Below are 20,589 nucleotides of genomic sequence, written 5' to 3'. Positions count from 1 at the left end.
TTATCAATTCTATTTTTCAACAGGATGTAATACAATTATTACCTTAATTAAGATATCTACAACTGCATCTTCTGATAAATTAACATTGATTTCACTCAAATGATCCCTTCAACTGCATCAAAAAATACCAAAAATAAAACTAATAAAACCATCCAATATTCCCGAGTACTCACCAATAATGTGATGATCAATATAATAGCAAACAACATCAAACAATAATGGCAAACAACATCAAACAATAATAGCAAACAACTGATGTTGAATACACTGTAGATGCTGAACCACTGCTGTTACAAACAGATAATACCTCGAGAACTGGAAATGAAACCCTAATTTCAGAAAGAATAATCGCTGAACATACTCAACATTAAGAAAAAAACGCTTATTTCTGAACATATTCAAACATACCAGCTTATGGCAGGAATCTATACGCAGCTAAGCTGATTTAAACTTTGATGACAATCTATGACAACAACCCTGGAACCATATAATTAGATTACGAGTAGAAATTAGGATTATTGTAAATAAGAGGAAATGATGAAAGTATTTCAACTACAAAAAAGAAGAACAAACCTTTTGATGAAGTAATCGATGAACAAAAGAAGATTTTATGGTGGCTTCTGCAAGAAGATTAAGGTTTGCAGGGTTTGTGAAATTTGAATTTGAATCGCCGGAATATAGAGAGAGAATGAACCCTGGGCATTTGTAAAGAAAGAGGAGAGGTGAGAAGAGAGATTATATAAGGAAAAGGGTAGTGGTACTGTTGGGCGGGAAAAGAGAACTGAGGATGCCCTAATTAAGTGACACGTGGCCCAAATAACTTTCATTTATTATATATAATAGATGTCATGTGGCATTATGGGGAGTATTTTATTAGTATTAGATTAGATATAGGAAAAGTGTAAAATACATTACGGCTTAACGTACATCACGTACGACAACGTGCGTGATTATCTGTATAACGTGCGTGATTAATGTTTTCATCATGCGTGATTAATGTTTTCTAACATGCGTGATTTGGGTTTTTTAGTTTATAACGTGCATGATTTTGAAATGAATGTGCGTAGTTACCCGTCGTACGTAATGTACGTTAAGCCGTAATGTACGTTAAGCCGTAATGTACGTTAACTGGCCTCTCTCTCTCTCTATCTCTCTCTCTCTCTTTATATATATATATAGAGTGGGGATCCTACGGAAAGTGTGTTTTTCCTAAAAAGTGTAAAAAGTCATAAAACACAATAATTTCAGGCATAAAACACACCTAAAACTCACAAATAATAGAATGAATATTACTAAAACGCCATATTCAAACTCTAATAGTCCATAAAAACTTCAAACACACCATCATAGAACTATGAATATAAAACACACAATGCTAAACAACATAAAACACAATAATATTTTCATTCCACAATCAGAGCCTTAACATCTAAAACACAACACAAAACCCATATACATGATGTTTTAGTAATCTTCATCATATTACTTGTGGGTTTTTGGTGTGTTTTATGGTTAACATTATAGTGTTTTATGACTTTTTACACTTTTTAGGAAATTTGGACTTTCTGGCCAACTCCTATCCTATATATATATATATATATATATATATATAGGACAAAGATCCGTTAGGAACCACCCTTTGTTGCGAGAACCGCAAGAACCAATGTGAACACAACAAAAAATACTTAAAAATAGCTAAAAAACACAAAAAAAAAAATTAAAATATTTTTTTATAAAAAAATCGCTACTTTTAGTAGCCCAAATTTTTTTTTTGTTTTTTGCTACTAAAAGTACCGATTTTAACTTAAAAAATATTTAAAAAAAAAAGTTTAGATTTTTTTAGGTTTTTTGGGGGTTTAGTTTTTAGCATTTTAGCTTGAGGGGGGGTGGGGGGGTTAGGTTTTTTTTAGGTTTTTTTGGGGGTTTTAGTTTTTAGCATTTAGCTTGGGGGGAGGGGGTAGATTTTTTTAGGTTTTTTTAGCTATTTTAGGTTGTGTTCACATTGGTTCTCGCGGTTTTCGCATGAACCTTACCCTATATATATATATATATATAGAGTGGGGATCCTACGGAAAATGTGTTTTTCCTAGAAAGTATAGGAAGCCATCTGGGCCATCCAATGGGTGTGTTTAATGGTTGAGATCATCTTGGTGGCATTTTGGTAATATGTGTTTCTTAAAAGTAGGATTATTTAATTAATCAGGGGTAGATATGTCATTTAGCTTGTTTTAAATATGGAAATAATTGTCTTTCCATAACCACCCCACATTTCTTGTGATTTTTTTCCTCTCTCTTCCTTCTATCCTTCATGAAGAAACACATCAAGAAAACACATCGTATTAATCTGCTTGCTGTTAAAACACAACGTCAAGAAAATCCTCCAGCATTACCAGCATGGATGGTAAAACACAATTGTATGAATCTGCTTGCTGTTAAAACACAACTGTATGAATCTGAATGCTAAAACACAATTGTATGAATCTGCTTGCTGTTAAAACACAACTGTATGAATCTGAATGCTAAAACACAACTGTATGAATCTGCTTGCTGTTAAAACACAACTGTATGAATCTGAATGCTAAAACACAACTGTATGAATCTGCTTGCTGTTAAAACACAACAGTATGATTCTGAATAATAAAACACAGCTGTATGAATCTGCTTGCTGTTAAAACACATCATCAAGAACAAACTGTTAAAACACAGTACCAAGAACATGCTGATAGATTCCAGATGCCATGATTTTTCCCTCCGTATAAAAATATGATCAACGATGAATCTTGTGAGCAAGAAAACGAAGGAATGATTAATAGTGAGATTAGAAATCGAAAACAAAAAATTCCGAAATTTATAGGGCAAATCGGTTTCATTATGGATAGTTAGTTATTGAAGATAATTTCCTAAAATAAAATAGATTGTGAAAGTACATAATTGTCCTTCTAGTTAAAATTCTTCAATGCCACGTGTCGCATTCTGATTGCTTCCTAGACTTTCTAGGAAAAATCCACTTTCTACCCAACTCCTACTATATATATATATATATATATATATATATATATATATATATATATATATATATATATAGGGAGCCGCTAGAATGAAAACCACCCCGAGTTGTAAGAACCGCGAGAACTACACCCCACGGGTGGGCGTTCACCATGATTTTTTTTACAACTAGATGTGTGTATTATAAACACAGCCGTAAAAAAAAATTTAAACGTCGCGGCCGAGGGGGTAGTTTTTTACACCACAAGTTTGGTGAAAAAAAAAGAAAAAAGAAAAAAAATTAAAAACACCAAACTTGTGGTGTAAAAAACTACCCCCTCGGCCGCGGCGTTTAAAATTTTTTTTTACGGCTGTGTTTATAATACACACATCTAGTTGTAAAAAAAAATCATGGTGAACGCCCACCCGTGGGGTGTAGTTCTCGCGGTTCTTACAACTCGAGGTGGTTTTCATTCTAGCAGCCCCCTATATATATATATATATAGGGGAAGGATGTATAGAAAACCCACTTTAATTTAGAAAACCCGGGAAACTCAAAGCTCCCGATGTTTTTTTTTCTTGAAAAAATTTACATATGTTATATACGTGTTTTTAAGGGTTTTGGGCAAAAAAAATCAAAAAAGCGCCGAGTAGATATTTAAAAAAAAAATAAACAAGTTTTGGTGTAACCCATGTTACATTCATCTGACATATTTGTAACATGTGTTACACCAAAACTTGTTTATTTTTTTTAAATATCTACTCGGCACTTTTTTGTTTTTTTTTTTTGCCCAAAACCCTTAAAAACATGTATATAACATGTGTAAATTTTTTCAAGAAAAAAAACATCGGGAGTTTTGAGTTTCCTGGGTTTTCTAAATTAAAGTGGGTCTTCTATAGATACTTACATTATATATATATATATATATATATATATATATATATATATATATATATATATATATATATATATATATATATATATATATATATATATATATATATATATATACGTATATGTATATTGACGTCGTTTACCCTTTACGTTATTTTAGTAACATAATATAACATTAAAATTTAAAATATGGTGATGCGACATGTTTTTTTTTATCTAAGATTAATAAAAGTTTAATTCGAACGAGTCACGTATAGTTAACTTTCTTGTTAAATATTGTCACGAACTATACAGATACCGCCCAACCCACATCCGATACCATATTCGTTTTTAAGGTTTTCTCAACATTGCGTTATAAATTCTTTGAAAATATAGTTGTATTCGCAATAGAGCTTTTTTTTGTAACGTAAGTATATAGCGGCTGAACATCGGCACTTGTATTCATTTTATGATTTTCGATTGATATAAAACACGTGTCGATATCCCCTTAAACACGCTTCTTTTGGTTGCTTTACATAATGCCGAAATCGGATCTTGAATCACCTCCTGCGGGACCTTCCCTAAGAAAACTAAACCCGATCCGACAACCCATCAACCCACTAATCACAAACCGATGAAACCACCTTCCCATCTTCATTCATAACACCCTCTTGAATTTCCAAATTTCCCCACCACAGAAACACACAGAATGAAACCACCAAGATTCAATTACACTGTCGCCATTTCAAAGTTAATAAACAACCCCAAACACTCTTCAAACCCACATCAAATCTTGAATCTCTTTCCCAAAAATCCATCATTTTTCCGGTCATATTCTTCTTCTTCATCATCAGGGCCACCGGACCCACCACTTTCCGGCGTCGTTGACCCAATCCCCATCGCTTCCACCGTCTCGTCACCGGACCCCCAACATGACGGTGTATCAGCCATTGATGCTGGGTCTTCGTTGCGCAAACCGATTAGTTTGTGGCCGGGTATGTATCATTCTCCGGTGACCAATGCTCTTTGGCAAGCAAGATCCATTATTTTCGAGACCACAACAGCCACCGGTGATGACAAAGTTGCTAGTAAAAGTCCGGCTGATAGCCGGACAACTATTCTTTATCCGTTTTCTTCGGATTATATTCTCCGGGAACAGTACCGGAATCCGTGGAATGGGATTCGGGTTGGTAAATTGCTCGAAGATCTTGACGCGTTGGCCGGTACCATTTCGTTCAAAGTATGCACCAATGACACATTATTTAGACACTAGTGATGAGTCGTATGGGTCGTATGATGTCATATGGGCTGTATGGCAGGCGGAAGTTGGTCATATGGGTCGTAGGAGGTGGTGTTTGTCATATTATACGGGTCGTATCATGTGTTTGAGTGACGCAAAAATGAGTCAAATGTTTGACCATTTTTAGCATCATCATACGGCCCATATGGCCTGTATGATCATGATGTGATCGACATGTCATTTGGGCCGTATGATGTCATATATGGGTCATAAGACAAACCAAAAATGGATACAGCCCATATGACAGTCATTTGGGCTGTATGATGCCAATGGGTCGTATGACAAGCTAAACATGGTCATATGGGTCGTATGAGGTGGTATTGGCCAAGTCATATGGCCCGTATGTTATGTTTGACTGACGCAAAATGATATCACCCTTAAACTAAATCGATTGGTTATGAAATGCATTCCGTAGTGCTTAACATTTTGGGTTCCATTGAATTTGTGCAGCATTGCTTCAATCATGTTAGTATGGCTGAGTCACTGTTGCTGGTGACTGCTTCTGTGGACAAAATGGTTATTAAAAAGCCGATTGTGGTGGACAGTGATTTGAAGATAGCAGGAGCAGTTACATGGGTTGGAAGATCATCCTTGGAGATTCAACTGGAAGTTCTTCAATCCACTGAAGGTACAATGATGTTTGACTAATCATTGACCGTTTGCATAAGCGTCAATTGTTCGATAATTAGATAATGTTGTAATTCACCTCAAGTCCTTAACCATTAATCTGCAGAATCATCTGATCCTCAAGACTCACAGGCTCTAATCGCAAACTTCACATTTGTGGCCCGTGACTCCAAGACGGGCAAATCAGCAACTATAAACCAAATCACACCCGAGACCGAAAAAGAGAAATTGCTATGGAAAGAAGCCGACGAGAGGAACAGATTACGAAAAGAGAGAAGATTACAACAAAAAAAGGAGATTGATAACGAAAAGGAAGCGGAGAGGCTAAACGCATTGCTGGCAGAAGGACGCGTGTTCATCGACATGCCTGCTTTGGCAGATAGAGATAGCATTCTTATACAAGATACGTGCACGCAAAATTCATTGGTATGCATGCCACAACAAAGGAACACCCATGGCAGGATATTTGGAGGATTTTTGATGCGGAGAGCTTTTGAGCTGGCTTTTGCAACCGCTTACGCGTTTGGTGGCAGTGCTCCGCTCTTTCTTGAGGTTGATCATGTTGATTTCTTGAAGCCTGTAAGTTTTTTGTTTCATGTTTATGGATTTAGTTAGGGTTATTGGATTTTATCACCCTTAACTATTGGCCATTGGCCGCTGCCACCCCCAACTATCACTTTGACGTCCGCCACCCCCAACTTAACGCTTATTGTGTTTTGTCACCAGATCACTAATTTTTGATCATGTTACTATACTATTGGGGTGTCCTAAGATCCCTAAAATCTTCTCAAGATCCCTACGACACCCCAAAAAGTGTAGTAACAGCATCAAAAGTTAGTGATCAGTTAACGACGTGGTGAGAGAACACACTAAGTGTTAAGTTGGGGGTGACGAGCGTCAAAGTGATAGTTGGGGGTGGCAGCGGCCAATAGCCAATAGTTGGGGGTGATAAAATCTAATAACCCAATTAGTTATTAGTATCAATCTTGTTACTTGTAATTATTTAGTTAATAGGATTATATATAGGGGGACAACTGCAAGAATCTATAATAAACACTTGTATACATAACCGATTTTAAGTAGACAACTGTCAGAATCACATAAACACTTGTACTCTGGGGAGTTTTCCATAAGGCTTCTCCTCTGGGGAGGTCCCAGGTTCGACTCCTGCTGTGTACATATTGGGATTTCAGTATGGAGTTGGGCTTGGACAGGGTTTAAGAGCTTGTCTCGCCCTGTAGGGTAGGGGGTCCTTTGGCCCCTACAATTGCCGTTCAAAAAAAAAAAAAAACATAAACACTTGTACATATTGTTTTAACAGTGGTGATACATAAGGCTATTATGTAACCACATAACCGTTTTTCTTTCTCTCTCTCACTATTAAAGCACTACATACAAGTGTTTGTGTGATCCCTATGGGTCTCTCTACGTTTATATATATAGGAACGTTCAATACTGAACCAATTTCAAATGGAGAAATGCGAAAACCACATAAACACATTACACGTGTACGTATTGTTTTTAATGTCATACATAAGGTGGTTATGTTACTATATAACCATCTCTCTTTCTTTTTTCACTATATATCCACAACACTACGTACAAGTGCTTATGCAGTTCTTTACTTAAAATTGGAAAATTTACGGGTGTCCATGGTCGCTTTAGCCGGTTTCCAAAAATTTTGGGCTAACCGCTAATTACTTTTATTAAAACATCACAAGCTAAACCAACCCGGTAGCAAATAGTAACTAACTTAAAGTGAAATCATGATTGAACTAATGTTACAGTTGTGAGGATTATAAAAAGTTTGAATTTATATAAACTAGAAAGGGCGTACTAACTTGTGTAACATTTATATCATTTAAACCGCTTGTTGCTATTCTTTCTTCTAAGAAAAATGTTGCATATCGTGTCCGGTCATTTTATCTGCTGCGGAATGCATGTAATAATTTGTTTTCCGATACCAGGTTGATGTTGGAAATTTTCTGCGGTTCAAGTCATGTGTTTTGTTCACTGAACTTGAGAACCCTGAGAAACCTTTGATAAACATAGAAGTTGTAGCTCATGTGACTCGGCCCGAGCTCAGAACTGCAGAGGTAAGCCACTGCGTGTTTGTTTAGCTTACAACAACCGTATTTAGACCGTCATTTGATTATTACTTTTTTTTTGAACGGCAAAGAATCTCACGTGTAAACCCACACCTTGCTCGGGGCTATGTCCAAGGTCGACTCCTCGACCGCCGTGAGACCTACCCCCTGATGCGCGGGAACCAGATGGAATCCGTAAACCCTCGCCCCCGCCGGGTTCGAACATGGGATTAAAGCCCAGATTCGTCCCTTCACCCAGATGTCCGTCGAAAATGGCCCAAGGGGAATCGAACCTGCGTCTCCACTAGGGACCACTGGACCAAATTCTTAGGACATATTACAACTTAAAACAACAAAAGCACATCCAAACACTTACTCCTCCAACCCTTTTTTATTACAGTTGATCATCTTATTATTATGATTTAATAACATATAATCGCTTTTAAAATACAAACGGTTGACGATTTGTTGAATTTGACAAGGTATCTAACAAGTTCTACTTCACATTTACAACGATGAGTGGCGCCGCAAACACTAAGATCCGCAGTGTTGTTCCAGCTACAGAGGAAGAGGCACGCCGAGTGATTGAACGAATTGATGCTGAGAAGTGTTGACCATGACACTGAAAGTCAATCATCGTTTTTATGGAAATTGACCATCTAATTTTCGTTGAGCGGCATTTGCAGACTAAGATCAAGTATGCAGAGCTACAAGTAAAGGTAATTGTCGATTGTTGCACAAAAACAGATTTTGTTAACATGTGATCAAGAATGCTCTTAGCGCATGTCAATTTGCTTAAGTAATTTGACGTGCAGATTATCGTTGTATACAAATAGTATGAAATAAACTTGTGATTGAACTTGATGTTATGAATATCTTCAAATAATTATAGATACATAAATTGGGTTTAGTGGTTTACATACCAAGCAAAGAAAGTTTTTCATTTTTATTGAAATGTTATCAGTTAGAAGAGTTGTATGTATCTAGAGCAGGTAAAGGACATAGCAATCTTAACAAGGTTCAAACCCTAATACTTGTTTGACAACAGTCATAAAATGATTAAATGAAATGTGTTGATACATTCGGTGATAACATGTGTTAAGAGGTTGTGGCGCAGCGAACGACTAGGGAAAGGAGAGCTATGACTATGACGATGTGGGAAGAAAATAAAGGTGTAACTACATTAAACACAATTGAGTTGGTAAGTAGAGAAGAATGCATTATAGCATGAAAGTAATGAAGTCGCTACAAGTAGTGACAGCTACATGGCGGAAAAATTAAACAATATTTTGAGACTCGAGTCGAATTCAAATATACAACTTCCTAGTTCATCTTTTATATTAGTTAACCCTTTAAAGCTTGTGGGAGTCCGTCCAGAGCAAGCCGAGAGATACTCTCCAAGGCAGGTGCTAATATAGGGTTGGGGGGAATCAAAACAGGTGACTATGCTATTGGTAGAGGCAAAGGTGCAGGAATCCCGCTCAGAGGCGGAAAAAAGGAGTTAAACTCATATGCGTGAAGGTTGGTGGCATTACGGCTCCAGCCCCTCCGAAGCCGATATTCATGTTCTCTTAAGTAAACCCGCCTCGAGTCGAGTGTGGTTTTTCTCTAGGTTTGTTTTGGGTGGTCGGTTGTTGGTGTCGAGTGGTTTTAGTGTGGCGGTGTCTTAAGGCTTGTGTGGAGGTTGGTGTGGGTTTTTTTTTTTTTTTTGTATGTGTTTTATTGTATTTTCTTGGTGTATGTTGTGTGGTTTCTAGCTTCTGGCTAGTTTTGGTGGAATTAAATTTTCTTTTGTCATTCAGAAAAAAAAAATTAACCTTTTAAAGATTAAAATATTTTCTTTTATGAAACTTGTGTTACCCCAATCAATACCATTAACAAGTGGAATCACGTAAACGTTACAGGGTTACGTCCCGTTTTTCCACATATTTCCCCATGTTAAACATCAGCTTTTTTGTTTTCTCCATATTTTCCTAGAATGCGTTGTGTCGTCATAGATTTCCCCAAGACTAAACTAATTTAATTTAGTTTTAACTTTTAAAATACAAAATTTTAATTAAAATAAAAGTTACATAATTAAAATACATATATTTTATAGTTTTAGGTCTTTTTTACAGTTAAACCAAATTTTAAGATGTATTATTAAATATTAAAAAACACGAAGGACTTTTTTTTTGCATATTCAAACAAAAGAATAAAGCTCTTCTTTCTCTTGTCACCTACAAAACGAAAGAAAAGAAACCCTAACAAGATACACACATACCTCCAAAATACGCACACATAGCTCCAAAATACACACCGAAGAGGTATGATCCCAAATCGCAGGTGCACACGTGTCATAGGGACCATACCACTCCAAGCTAGCAGCCTTGCCACACAAAAGCATCCAGAAGGTTCTAGAAGATTCTGGAAGAGGACACCTGGCGATAAGAAGATGCTCTCAGCAGACAAAAAGGACGACATGTGACACCAATGGCATGGGATAGGCTGACAGCCAGTACAAAAGGACGTCGAGCTGGAGCGAATAACCATGCGCCACATCACTGACCATGGCAGAGGGGACTGAATGGATATTCCTCCTGGTCGGACAACTGTCATACAACAGCTAGCTGGCAATCTCCTTCCTTCACAATTCTTCGGCTATAAATAGAATACTCAATCTCCAGGTTTAAGGATCCGATTTCTTACTCCTACTCTATTGTATATACACACTTATCCTCAAAGCGATTACTTATTCTCACGCCGGAGAGTGGTTACAAGGAGAACCCCCATCTTCTCCTCCTTGTAGCGATTCACCGGTGTTGTTCGTTTTGCAGGATACTTTGGAAGAGTCGGCCGTCGAGTGAAGATCAGAGATTGAACCACCTTATACGAGACGACTCAGCTGAATAGTCGAGTACTATCTAGTGTTTCATCACACACAAATGAAAAAAAAAGAAGCTCCCCACTTACTCGGTACTTGGTGAGGAGTCCCCACTCACCGGGGTTTTTTTCGCCGGAATCGGGGGACGGTGTTTCCGGACAAGGCCGGGCTTCGCCGTGCCTACCCTGAGCTCCACCCATGTGCCCTAAGGCAGAAAGGTAGTTTATATAAAAATAAAAAAAATAGAAAAAAAATTAACAGTATCAAGATTTTAGAAAAATACAAATTAAAATTCTTAATTTATTATAGCTAAAGAAACATGTTATCTGAAAGATCATTTATTTCATCAACAAAGCAAATATATAGCGTTTACATATGTTGCATTTAAATGGAGGAAAGTGAAGCTCATCCCCATATGTATCATGTATGTATATTAAGTTATCAACTACTAAAGTCCAATGTCACTCGAAAGAATAGATGATCAAATAGCAGCCATTTCTTGCAATCTTAGACCTCCAATGGTTGTTCTACATGGTTTCCTGCGGCTACAAAGCGGTTTGCAGGTCAGCCCAACCAAGCACCTAAATCTGTACAAAATAAGAAAAGAGTGTTTGCATGTCGGCCCAACCTGACCCGGTCTCTTTTGATATGTATGAAAAATCACTTGTTTTGACATGTTGCCCGACCCACCCATTGGTCATGTCTAGTATTTCTATTTCTAATACAATGAAGGGAAAACAATACATATGACTTGCCTGTATCGAGATCACCATGTAAATGAAGGCAAAACATATGATGGATAAGCGTCATAGTTTAACGCAAGAGCCTGCACAGATGACAGGTCAGCAACTTCTCCAAATTCTTCAAGTCCAAGTTCGCTTGAGTGGATCCCACAAGTGATAAATGCAGATTCAATCCCAGATGCATTTGCACCCTTAATGTCATGGTGTAAAGAGTCCCCAACAGCAATCGAGTCAGATGCATCAACACCCGCCATAATCATGGCTGATTTATATATAATTTGATGCGGTTTGCCCATCCATTTCACTTCACCACCGAACTTTTCATAACTAGCTGCTAATGTACCTAAAAACAACAAAAACACTAAAATCCTTAGACAGAATGTCGATTTTGATCCTTGGTCCTAAAAAGCGCGATGCAAAAGCTTCACGTACGTCAGACGTTGCTCTTTGTACAACCAAATAAGCTTTATGTACAACCACAAGCTGCATCTCTCTCGTCTCTTTTACATACAAACCTTTTTATCAAGTAAACCATTCAGAATTTATTCACCCCTTTGGTTATTTTACGTATAAGTAGGGCTGTAAACGAGTCGAGCCAGGTGGGCGGACCCGAGCTCGAACTATGAGTTAAACGAGCCTAAGAACAAGCCAACGAGCCAAGCCATGAGCGGAGCCGAGCTCGGAACGGTTACAAAATGAGCCGGCTCGGCTCAGGTCATTTCAAATCAAGTTTTTTTATCTAGCTTTTTTTAAGCGAGCTACAAGTCGCGGGCTTTTTGAACAGCCCTACATATCAGCCTCCTCCATACCCTAACTTTGACCAAGTTTGACCCGGATGAGCATGAGGCGCCACCACAAGGCCCTCAGGCCTTCTCCAGATCACCTTTGCGAGCCTCGCGCCTCAAAAGAAACAATCAGAATTTGCTAAATGCTTAAACAAAAGCACATCCGAAAGCTATACACGCCCCCAAAAAGAAACAATGAATCTAAAGTAAGAAAGAAATAACATGTTTACCAGGCATGATACGTAGTTCTCTAGCCTCAACAGTCACAAAGTCAGGATTCGCTACGACCATAGGTATTCCTTTAGCTGCACATTGTTCTAGAATCTTCTCAAGCTCATCAAGCTTCTTGGAAACAGAGTCACCAGAAGAAAGCCCCAACGCTTCGGTACCATGGACCAAAATAAACTCCGCCTGTTCAACGTTCTCTACAACCTGCAGCCCTAGACCCTGCAACAATATGATAATAAAATTAAAAGTTAATAGAACAGAAAAATATGGTAATAAAATTACTTGTTTCGAGGGTTTACCTCGAGTGATATAGCACCGCGGTCACTCCATGTCATATGAATGCAGGCCTTTCCTAGTGCTTGAAACCAAGGATCATCTCTCCTGTTCATAATTGATTACGTATAAAAGATATTAGCATGTATCTATTAGTAAAAATTAAAGAATACGCAATAAGTTTTTGTAGAAAATACAGTTTTACATGAACTAATATTTTCTGTACTAATATATCAAATTTGAGATTAACAACCTTTGAAGATATTGATATGTTAGTTCTCCACTAGTGATGGCTCCAGCAAAAAGAGAAGGATCAAACCCGAGACTCTTCAGTTTATCCAAAGTTGTTGAAGCGCGTCTTGATGAATTACTAATAATGATCATCTTGGCCCCACCAGCAGCCAGATTTTTCACTATCGGAAAAGCAGGGAACTTAAAGTTTTCACCCTTAGATAAACAATAAACTTTGCATAAATAAATGACGGAAGTTCAACCGACATTCCTTACCAAAATGTCAAAGTTCATTACATACATGTAGATATAGCACCAGGATAAGGCTGTTTTCCGTCATGAAGAACCCCAAACTGATCCAGAAACCATGCCTGCAATAAAGAGAGCTTAGTTGATTAACAAAACCATGAATTTAGAAGTAACATGCACAAAGCAGACATGTATGAGTTTTTCGTCTTTATGTTGATAACATGATATGAAATCATAAGTAACACAGATGCTCTAGTTACATTCAATGATATATCCTTAAAATTAGCGAATATTTGCACCATGGACTTGCGTGATTGAATGCACAAACTTTTTTGTGTAGAAAATAAATAAATAGAAGAAGGCACACCGAAGCTTTAGAGATATATGTATATTAAAAACAAAAGATGATGAGGAAAAAACAAACAAGATACTTGACTGGCATTATTACATATAAGAAAGCGGGTGCAAGGCAGACATGCGAAAGAGACCTTGAGACTCAATGCGGGTCCCAATACCAGTTCGTCCCAAGTTCCTTAAGAATTTAGTTTGTAGGAAAAACGATACAAAACAATTATGCTTGCTAGTAATACATATATAAGGCTCTCCAGAAAAAAGAAAAAAAAAAGGAAGTGCATTGCTACTAGACACTATGACCATAATAATGAGGCATGAAGAAGAGCCTTTAGAATATAGTGAACATAGTGAAGATAATTTTAGTGTTGATAAATATTCATTTTTTTTTTCGTTTAATTAATCACGGACTCGACAACAAATTGATTCTGCCTTTTGTTGCTGATAAGTTTGGGTTATGTAGCTTAACCGGCCTTCATTAGAAACCATATCGGGTATGGTTCAAAGATTTTGGTGGTAGTGAAAGGAAGCCACTCTACCTTCCTACTCAAGGACATAGTTAGGCCCACAGTATTTGGCAATTAACTTCTGAATTGGTGTTCAGCAAAATCAAGGAAAGTTTGAGCCTCTCAGATGTTAGTGTATGAAACAGATTGAACAAAATCAAGGGGTGTAAACGAGCCAGGCCGAGCCCAACTAGGCTTGAGCTCGGCTCGTCATGTTTTTATGAAGCGCGAGCTTGGCTCGGTTCGATACTTATTTGAGCTCGAGCTCGGCTCGGGAGTAAAACCCAAAGCTGGAGCTTGGCTCGACTCAACTCGAGCTATTTTGAGAACAATCTCAAACAAGCTAAAATCTCGGCTCGAGCTCGCTTTGATATCGCTTAAACGAGCCAAAGCTCGGCTCACCAATGTTATTAGTTTAAATCATATGGGCCTAAGTTGAAACCGACTTGGGCTTTTTAGAATTGGGTTATAATCAACATTATCATTATAATATATATAAAATAAAATAAAATTGTGTTTGGACTCGTTTGGCTCGTGAGCCTAAACGAGCTTTGTATTTTAGGCTTGATAACTAAACGAGCTGTATTTCAAGCTCGAGCTCAAGCTCGTTAAGGCTCGGCTCATTCGAGCTTTTAACCAAGTCGATCCCGAGCCTTTGGGCTTGTTTTTACCCAAAGTGCATCAACTGAAATTGCTATGACACCTATGTAGTTAATATCCCGATATATCAACCGATATATCAGTGTTATCGGTCCCCTGCCGAGATAGCGGTACAAAATATTGGTACGGATAATATCAACGATATTGTCCGATATTTGACCAATATAGGACCGATATTTGATCGATAAATCACCGATTTTCCCCGATATCAGTACCATTCTTCTTATTTCTACCGTTCCTTTTTCTTCTTATTGTTGTTATTAGTGTTTTAAGTCTTAATTGTTAGTTGTTACTGTTAAATGTTAGCGTTTTAAGTCTTAGTCAGTTCTTACTTGTTACAATTGTTAGTGTTAAATTGGTATATATATAAATTTAGCATGATATTAAAATTACCGACATCCCACCGCGATAATCGATATCTCAAATATCGGTCCTTGACCGATATCCGATATTTTACCGCATTAACTACTTAGAATGACACTTAATTGCTAATACAATTCAAAAACAATAAAAACCAAATATTCTTTTTTTATTTAAAATATAAGACAATTTTTGTATTTGGTCCTATTTTAGATGCAAGCAAGATAATTCAAGTCCTACAAAGCATTGTACCAGGGTTTGAAAGCTAGTAGAGGAGCCGGTTAGCTAAAATGGATGTGATGAAGTTCATTTCAATTTCAGGGTTCATTCCCATTTTTTTAGGCACACAACCTCTCATTCTCTAGCCTAGACACCTCAGCAACACAACCATCTTGTACAGTTTCAAACTTCTTGTGATTGAAATTCTAGCAAAGGAAGGAATAGGAAGAATGATCTCAACAAGAAAACTCTTGTAATTTTTGCAATAAATAAAGGGCAAAGGCATACCAAGCACGTCTATCCGAACCGGCCACCTGGATTTTATTTACCCCAGCGTCCTCCTTGTGCTCAAACTTTGTGAGCTGATTGATGATGTGAACACTGCTTCTTCAGCGAGCAAAGGAGATGTCTAATATGAAGCTTCTGGACACGTAGCATTCACTGTTCATGCTAATATAACACAATCAGTATAACTTCAACATGTATTCGTAGAGAGTGTACATGTGTTTAAAAGTGTTGATAAATATTGATTTTTGCTAGTAGAATGCATTTGCTCCCAGTCATATGATCTATGGAACCAAAATCAATAATCAAGCAAAAACACAAGTTGAAGTTATACTGATCGTGTTATATTAGCATGAGCAGGTTTGATAGACATCTCCTTTGCTCGCCAAAGAGGGAGTGTTCATATCACCAATCAGTTCACATTTTGAGCACGAGGAGGACGCTGGGGTAAATGAGATCCAGGTGGTTGACCATAGTTATTATTTGTTAATGGCGAATAGCGACAGATAGCGATAAGTACTACATAGCGAATAGCGGTAAATAGCGGGCGTTATTATAAATAGCAATACACTAGGAAAAACTTAAAAAAAATTATATGTACGCTATTTTACATGTATATTTAACCAAAACCTAAAATCCAGCTATTTTATAGTTATATTTAATCGCTATTTATATTTATGGCTACATACCCTGTAGCGACCTTCGACCTATACATGTATACACTACGCTATTCGCTATAGCGACCGCTATTGACAACTATGTGGCCATCTTGGACAGATGTTCTTAGTGTGCCTTTACCCTTATTTCTTTTAAAAAATACTAGACTTTTCTTGTTCAGATCATTCTTCCTACTCCTTTGCTAGAATTTCAAGCACACAAAGTTTAAAATTGTACAAGATGGTTGTGCTGCTAAGGTGTCTAGGCTAGAGAATGAGAAGTTGTGTGACTCAACTCAAAAACTGGGAATGAACACTAAGGTAATTGAAGGATAACCCTGAAAACTGAAATGAACGTCATCACATCCATTTTAGCTAGCCGGCTCCTCTGTTAGCTTTCAAGCCTGGTACAATGCTCTTAAATTATCTTGCTTGCATCTAAAACAGGACCAAATACCAATATTGCTTTTGATTTAAAAAAGCCAAATGTTAAATGAAAACAAGAATATTTTGCTTTTATTGTTTTTGCATTGCATTAGCAGTTGGGAGTCATTGCAATTTCGGTTAATGCATTGTTCAGTAATCTGTTTCATACACCACCGTCAAAGAGCACAAAACTTCCTTTATTTTTCTAATACACATTTTCCTAGGCCAATTCGGAAGTTAGCTGCCAAATACTGTGGGCCGAACTATGTCCTTGACTAGGAAGGTATTGTGGGTTGCTTTCATCATCATCATACTTAGTAAATCCCACCAATAACAAAGCTAAGGTAGGGTCTGAGGTGGGTAAGATGTAGACAACCTGACCTCTACCTCGTTGGAATAGAGAGGCTGCTTCTGGCTCGGTAGTAGTTTTGCATCATGCCTTGGACCTAAGGCACATAACACTCAGCAATTGGGACACAGACCGATCGATGCATGTACCCCCATGTCTTTCGGCTATCAACGCCACCACATGATGCATGACTAACCGTTCGCCGCTTTAACGCTATTTTCACAAAATTAGTAAAATAACGTTAAAGTTAGTGCAATTTCACTTTTTCCCCCTGAATGCCCACACATATATACATTATATGCGCACACCGCAAGCGGGGCAACAGTGGGTTGCTTTCACTGCCACCAGAATATTCTGAACCATACCTAGAGGTGTACAAATCGTTTTTTTTCAAAAACCGGTTTCGGTTATTAACCGAACCGGTTTTTTTCACCCAAAACGAAAACCGGTTTTTTTTATAACCGGTTTCGGTTACTAACCGGTTTTTCATGTCCAAAACAATAATCGGTGTAACCGGTTTTTTCCCAAAAAAAACCCGTTTTTTTCCGGTTTTAACCGGTTTTTTTAAAACCGGTTTCGGTTATTAACCGGTTTTTCAGATCAAGATTAGTAACCGGTCACAAACCGGCGGTTCGGTTATAAAACCGGACCGGTTAAAAAAAACCGGTTTCGGTTTTTTTCCCGGTTTCGGTTCTAAAACCGGTTTTTTTGTACACCTCTAACCATACCCGAGAACCATACCTGATATGGTTTCTAATGAAGCCGGTTATGCTACATAACCCGAACTTATTTGCAACATACATTGTTTAAAGGCAAATTGGAAAATAATAATCTTATCTTTCTGAAATTGGCCGATAATAATCCAACCTCGTCCATTTTTTTTGTAAAATAGTCTGCCGTTAAAGTAGCTTAATGGAGTTAAGTTTTTTCCCGAATTACAAACTGATGTTTTAGGGCTTTTGATCAGAACGAGGATACGAGTCGATTGATGTAAAACTTACCTCAAAATACTGCCCCCAACCCACGAAAACGGTGCTTCAATTCGGGTGTTTAACTTCCAATTAACAAAATTCAAGCCATTTCGAAGACAATTTCGAGGTAAGTTTTACATCAATCGACTCGTATCCTCGTTCTGATCAAAAGCCCTAAAACATCGGTTTGTAATTCAGAAAAAAACTTAACTCCGTTAAGCTTATTTTAACGGCGGTCTATTTTACAAAAAAATTGGACGAGGTCGGATTATTATTGGCTAATAACTGACTTGGGATTATTATTGACCAATTTCAGAAAGATTGGATTATTATTTTCCAATTTGCCTTGTTTAAAAAACGGCTGAGGCTTGCGCCTCGAGGCGCCCCTCAAGGCGAGGCGCCCAAAAAACGAGTCTGAGGCGCCTCAGGAATGTTATTTTGTACATGCGCCTCATAGACCTGAAGCGCTAAGAAAAGTTGCGCCTCAGGGTGGTTTTATGTTTCTTTTTTTTTTTATTTTTTTGTGCCAATTTCAAACATTTCATGTCATTTTATGTGTGTTTTTGATAAATCTGATGATGAAGTTGGTTAGTACTTCACTTTTTATAAGATATATAATTTTATATATATTTTTTTTTATTCTGTCTCGGTTCGCCTCGAGGTAGACGCCTCGTGAGGCGAAAGGAAAATGCCGGGAGGCACGATTCCGTACTTTTAAACCTTGGCAACAAAAGGCAGAATCAAGAGTATGTCGTTAAGTAAAAGAAAAAAAACAAATAACAAAAGAGGCTTCCCGTGTAAGTTCTGTCCAAACTTAAATACATACTTATGACCTTTGATCTTTAAGTTCGATATCATCTCAATGCGGATGCATTCGTATGCTTTAACTCCCAACAGTAACCATGCTGTTAATATCAGTTTTGTGATTCATGATAACTTGGATATCTCTTAAAACCGTGTAAAACACTTTCAAATAGAATTATTTCACTGAATATCACGAATACTCAATCGAATAATTCTCATAGAGAAATAAAAAAACAAGTGTGAATTCCGTTCGAATTCTTGTACCCTAAATATGACCAAAACGAAATTTTTAACTCATCGGTGAACCGCCATGACATGCGGCGGTTACAACTTACAAGCTACAATTTCAATACCTATACAAATTTCTGTAGTTATCTAAGCCAATTGTTCGATAAATCCCTAACATAACATAACCTAACTAATTTGTATCAATAACCTTATATACAGTGACGTACTCAACAGGGGCGAAGTATAGAAGGGGCGGGGAGGGGCGCCCGACCCCCCGAACATTACGCTCAGTAGTGTTATATATGTAGTTTCCATATAGAAATTTTTGGGTATATACGTTTTCAACCCCCGTCATTCGGGTCAAGCTTCGCCACTGGTACTCAACACATGGGTTCACCTTTTTTCGATGATAAATTTCTCTCAAATCCAAACGTTAACATTTTAGTTCCATTAGGTCTAAAATCCAAGGCCTTGAATGAATTTGAAAAGTGAGTAATATAGGCAATAGGTTATGGAATTAGGGCTTCCGAACAAACAGGGTGAATGAGTGAATAACAATGGATGTGTAGATTGAAAAAGTAATGATTGAATTGAAGGTGAAAAGATACCTTGTAGTGACGACTTTCCGCTAGTTGCCGGAGACCTGTGAAGCTTTTGGTATCGCAGGCATTAGCTACGGTGATTGAGGTTGAGCATCTTGCCATCGTCTCCCCCTTCAACCGCACTTTCGATAATCAGACAAGCAGGAAAGGGGCACCCAAGAATCGCGATGAGTAAGGATGAGCAAAATGGAACCGGTACCGAATTTACCGAACCGGGTACTTTTTCGGTACCGATTCGGTACCGACTTTTAACATTTCGGTATTGGTCCGGTATGTGTAGGATCGTGTTGGTGACCCGAATGAGTCGTTCAGAAGAGTTTTAATCTGTTTCAGGTGCGGAAAACAAGAAACAGGCTTAGAAATAGCTTGTTCTTCACTATAAACACTTCTTTGATTGATTTAACAATGATTACACGCAAGAACCAAACCGGCAGCACCTCGATATGATTTTCAGGAACTGTTACAATGATTTCGCTCCAACTCCTATATATACTAAACAGATTCCGCTTGAAACACACCAACAGCAGTTCAAGCGAAATAACAAGTGTGGTGATTCCGCTTGAAAGTGACCAAGGTCATTTCAAGCGGAATTACTTCCCAAGCGAAATCACATAATTCACAACCTTAAACAACCTATTTTCTCGAACAACGAGCCCTGATCTAACCTATCTAGAACAAGACTCGATACAAGACGAAGTCGACAGATGTATGCACTAACAGACTCCCCTTCAGATGTTGACGAGTCTTACGGTGTCGAGTCTATGCAACTTCAGTCTTTATCAGTCTCTGGGCTTCACTCTTTCTGTCAGCATCAACAGACTCCCCTTAACGATGTGCTGGCATTCCTTAAGTTCATCAGCATCATCTGTTTCAGGATCGTAATCTGGCTTTCACAAGTTCAAGATCGTTGTCTGGCTCAACCTTTGT

At 37.7% G+C, this 20,589-nt stretch overlaps 2 protein-coding genes across 6 annotated transcripts; one reads left to right on the top strand and one right to left on the bottom strand.

Annotated features, from left to right (window-relative positions):
• Positions 1 to 4,426: 4,426 nt before the first annotated feature.
• On the top strand, positions 4,427 to 8,791 carry LOC110884373 (acyl-coenzyme A thioesterase 9, mitochondrial). 2 transcript variants are annotated; one of them, XM_022132083.2, is made up of 5 exons: positions 4,427 to 5,099; positions 5,610 to 5,787; positions 5,893 to 6,365; positions 7,754 to 7,882; positions 8,356 to 8,791. In XM_022132083.2, exons 1-5 carry the CDS (start codon positions 4,569 to 4,571, stop codon positions 8,485 to 8,487), a joined length of 1,443 nt encoding a protein of 480 aa, XP_021987775.1. In that variant the 5' UTR covers positions 4,427 to 4,568; the 3' UTR covers positions 8,488 to 8,791. The 2 variants fall into 2 exon arrangements, with proteins under 2 accessions (XP_021987775.1, XP_035838610.1); XM_035982717.1 differs by lacking the exon at positions 4,427 to 5,099 and adding an exon at positions 5,127 to 5,207.
• Positions 8,792 to 11,018: 2,227 nt separating this feature from the next.
• On the bottom strand, positions 11,019 to 19,862 carry LOC110884372. 4 transcript variants are annotated; one of them, XM_022132078.2, is made up of 7 exons: positions 19,669 to 19,861; positions 13,298 to 13,367; positions 13,019 to 13,178; positions 12,792 to 12,873; positions 12,495 to 12,711; positions 11,492 to 11,822; positions 11,019 to 11,323 (listed from the first exon to the last, which is right to left on the bottom strand). In XM_022132078.2, the coding sequence occupies exons 1-6, from the start codon at positions 19,762 to 19,764 to the stop codon at positions 11,503 to 11,505; spliced, it is 945 nt and encodes a 314-aa protein (XP_021987770.1). In that variant the 5' UTR covers positions 19,765 to 19,861; the 3' UTR covers positions 11,019 to 11,323; positions 11,492 to 11,502. The 4 variants fall into 4 exon arrangements, with proteins under 4 accessions (XP_021987770.1, XP_021987771.1, XP_021987772.1 ...); XM_022132079.2 differs by having other exon boundaries at positions 11,059 to 11,317; positions 19,669 to 19,862; XM_022132080.2 differs by having other exon boundaries at positions 11,059 to 11,281; positions 19,669 to 19,862.
• Positions 19,863 to 20,589: the final 727 nt, after the last annotated feature.

This window comes from Helianthus annuus, chromosome 14 (genome assembly GCF_002127325.2).
Source record: "Helianthus annuus cultivar XRQ/B chromosome 14, HanXRQr2.0-SUNRISE, whole genome shotgun sequence".
NCBI classification, from domain to species: domain Eukaryota; kingdom Viridiplantae; phylum Streptophyta; class Magnoliopsida; order Asterales; family Asteraceae; genus Helianthus; species Helianthus annuus.
This window is presented reverse-complemented; position numbering and strand designations above follow the sequence as displayed.

What these genes read in the sequence shown, in the direction of transcription:
- LOC110884372 (XM_022132079.2), bottom strand. Translation starts at nt 19,764, where the DNA reads ATGGCAAGATGCTCAACCTCAATCACCGTAGCTAATGCCTGCGATACC. An exon ending in CGGAAAGTCGTCACTACAAG is followed by an intron (nt 13,368 to 19,668) that starts GTATCTTTTCAC and finishes TCTTTATTGCAG; the next exon opens with GCATGGTTTCTGGATCAGTT. An exon ending in TCCTGGTGCTATATCTACAT is followed by an intron (nt 13,179 to 13,297) that starts GTATGTAATGAA and finishes CTTTTCCGATAG; the next exon opens with TGAAAAATCTGGCTGCTGGT.
- LOC110884373 (XM_022132083.2), top strand. Translation starts at nt 4,569, where the DNA reads ATGAAACCACCAAGATTCAATTACACTGTCGCCATTTCAAAGTTAATA. An exon ending in CCGGTACCATTTCGTTCAAA is followed by an intron (nt 5,100 to 5,609) that starts GTATGCACCAAT and finishes GAATTTGTGCAG; the next exon opens with CATTGCTTCAATCATGTTAG. An exon ending in CCGAGCTCAGAACTGCAGAG is followed by an intron (nt 7,883 to 8,355) that starts GTAAGCCACTGC and finishes GAATTTGACAAG; the next exon opens with GTATCTAACAAGTTCTACTT.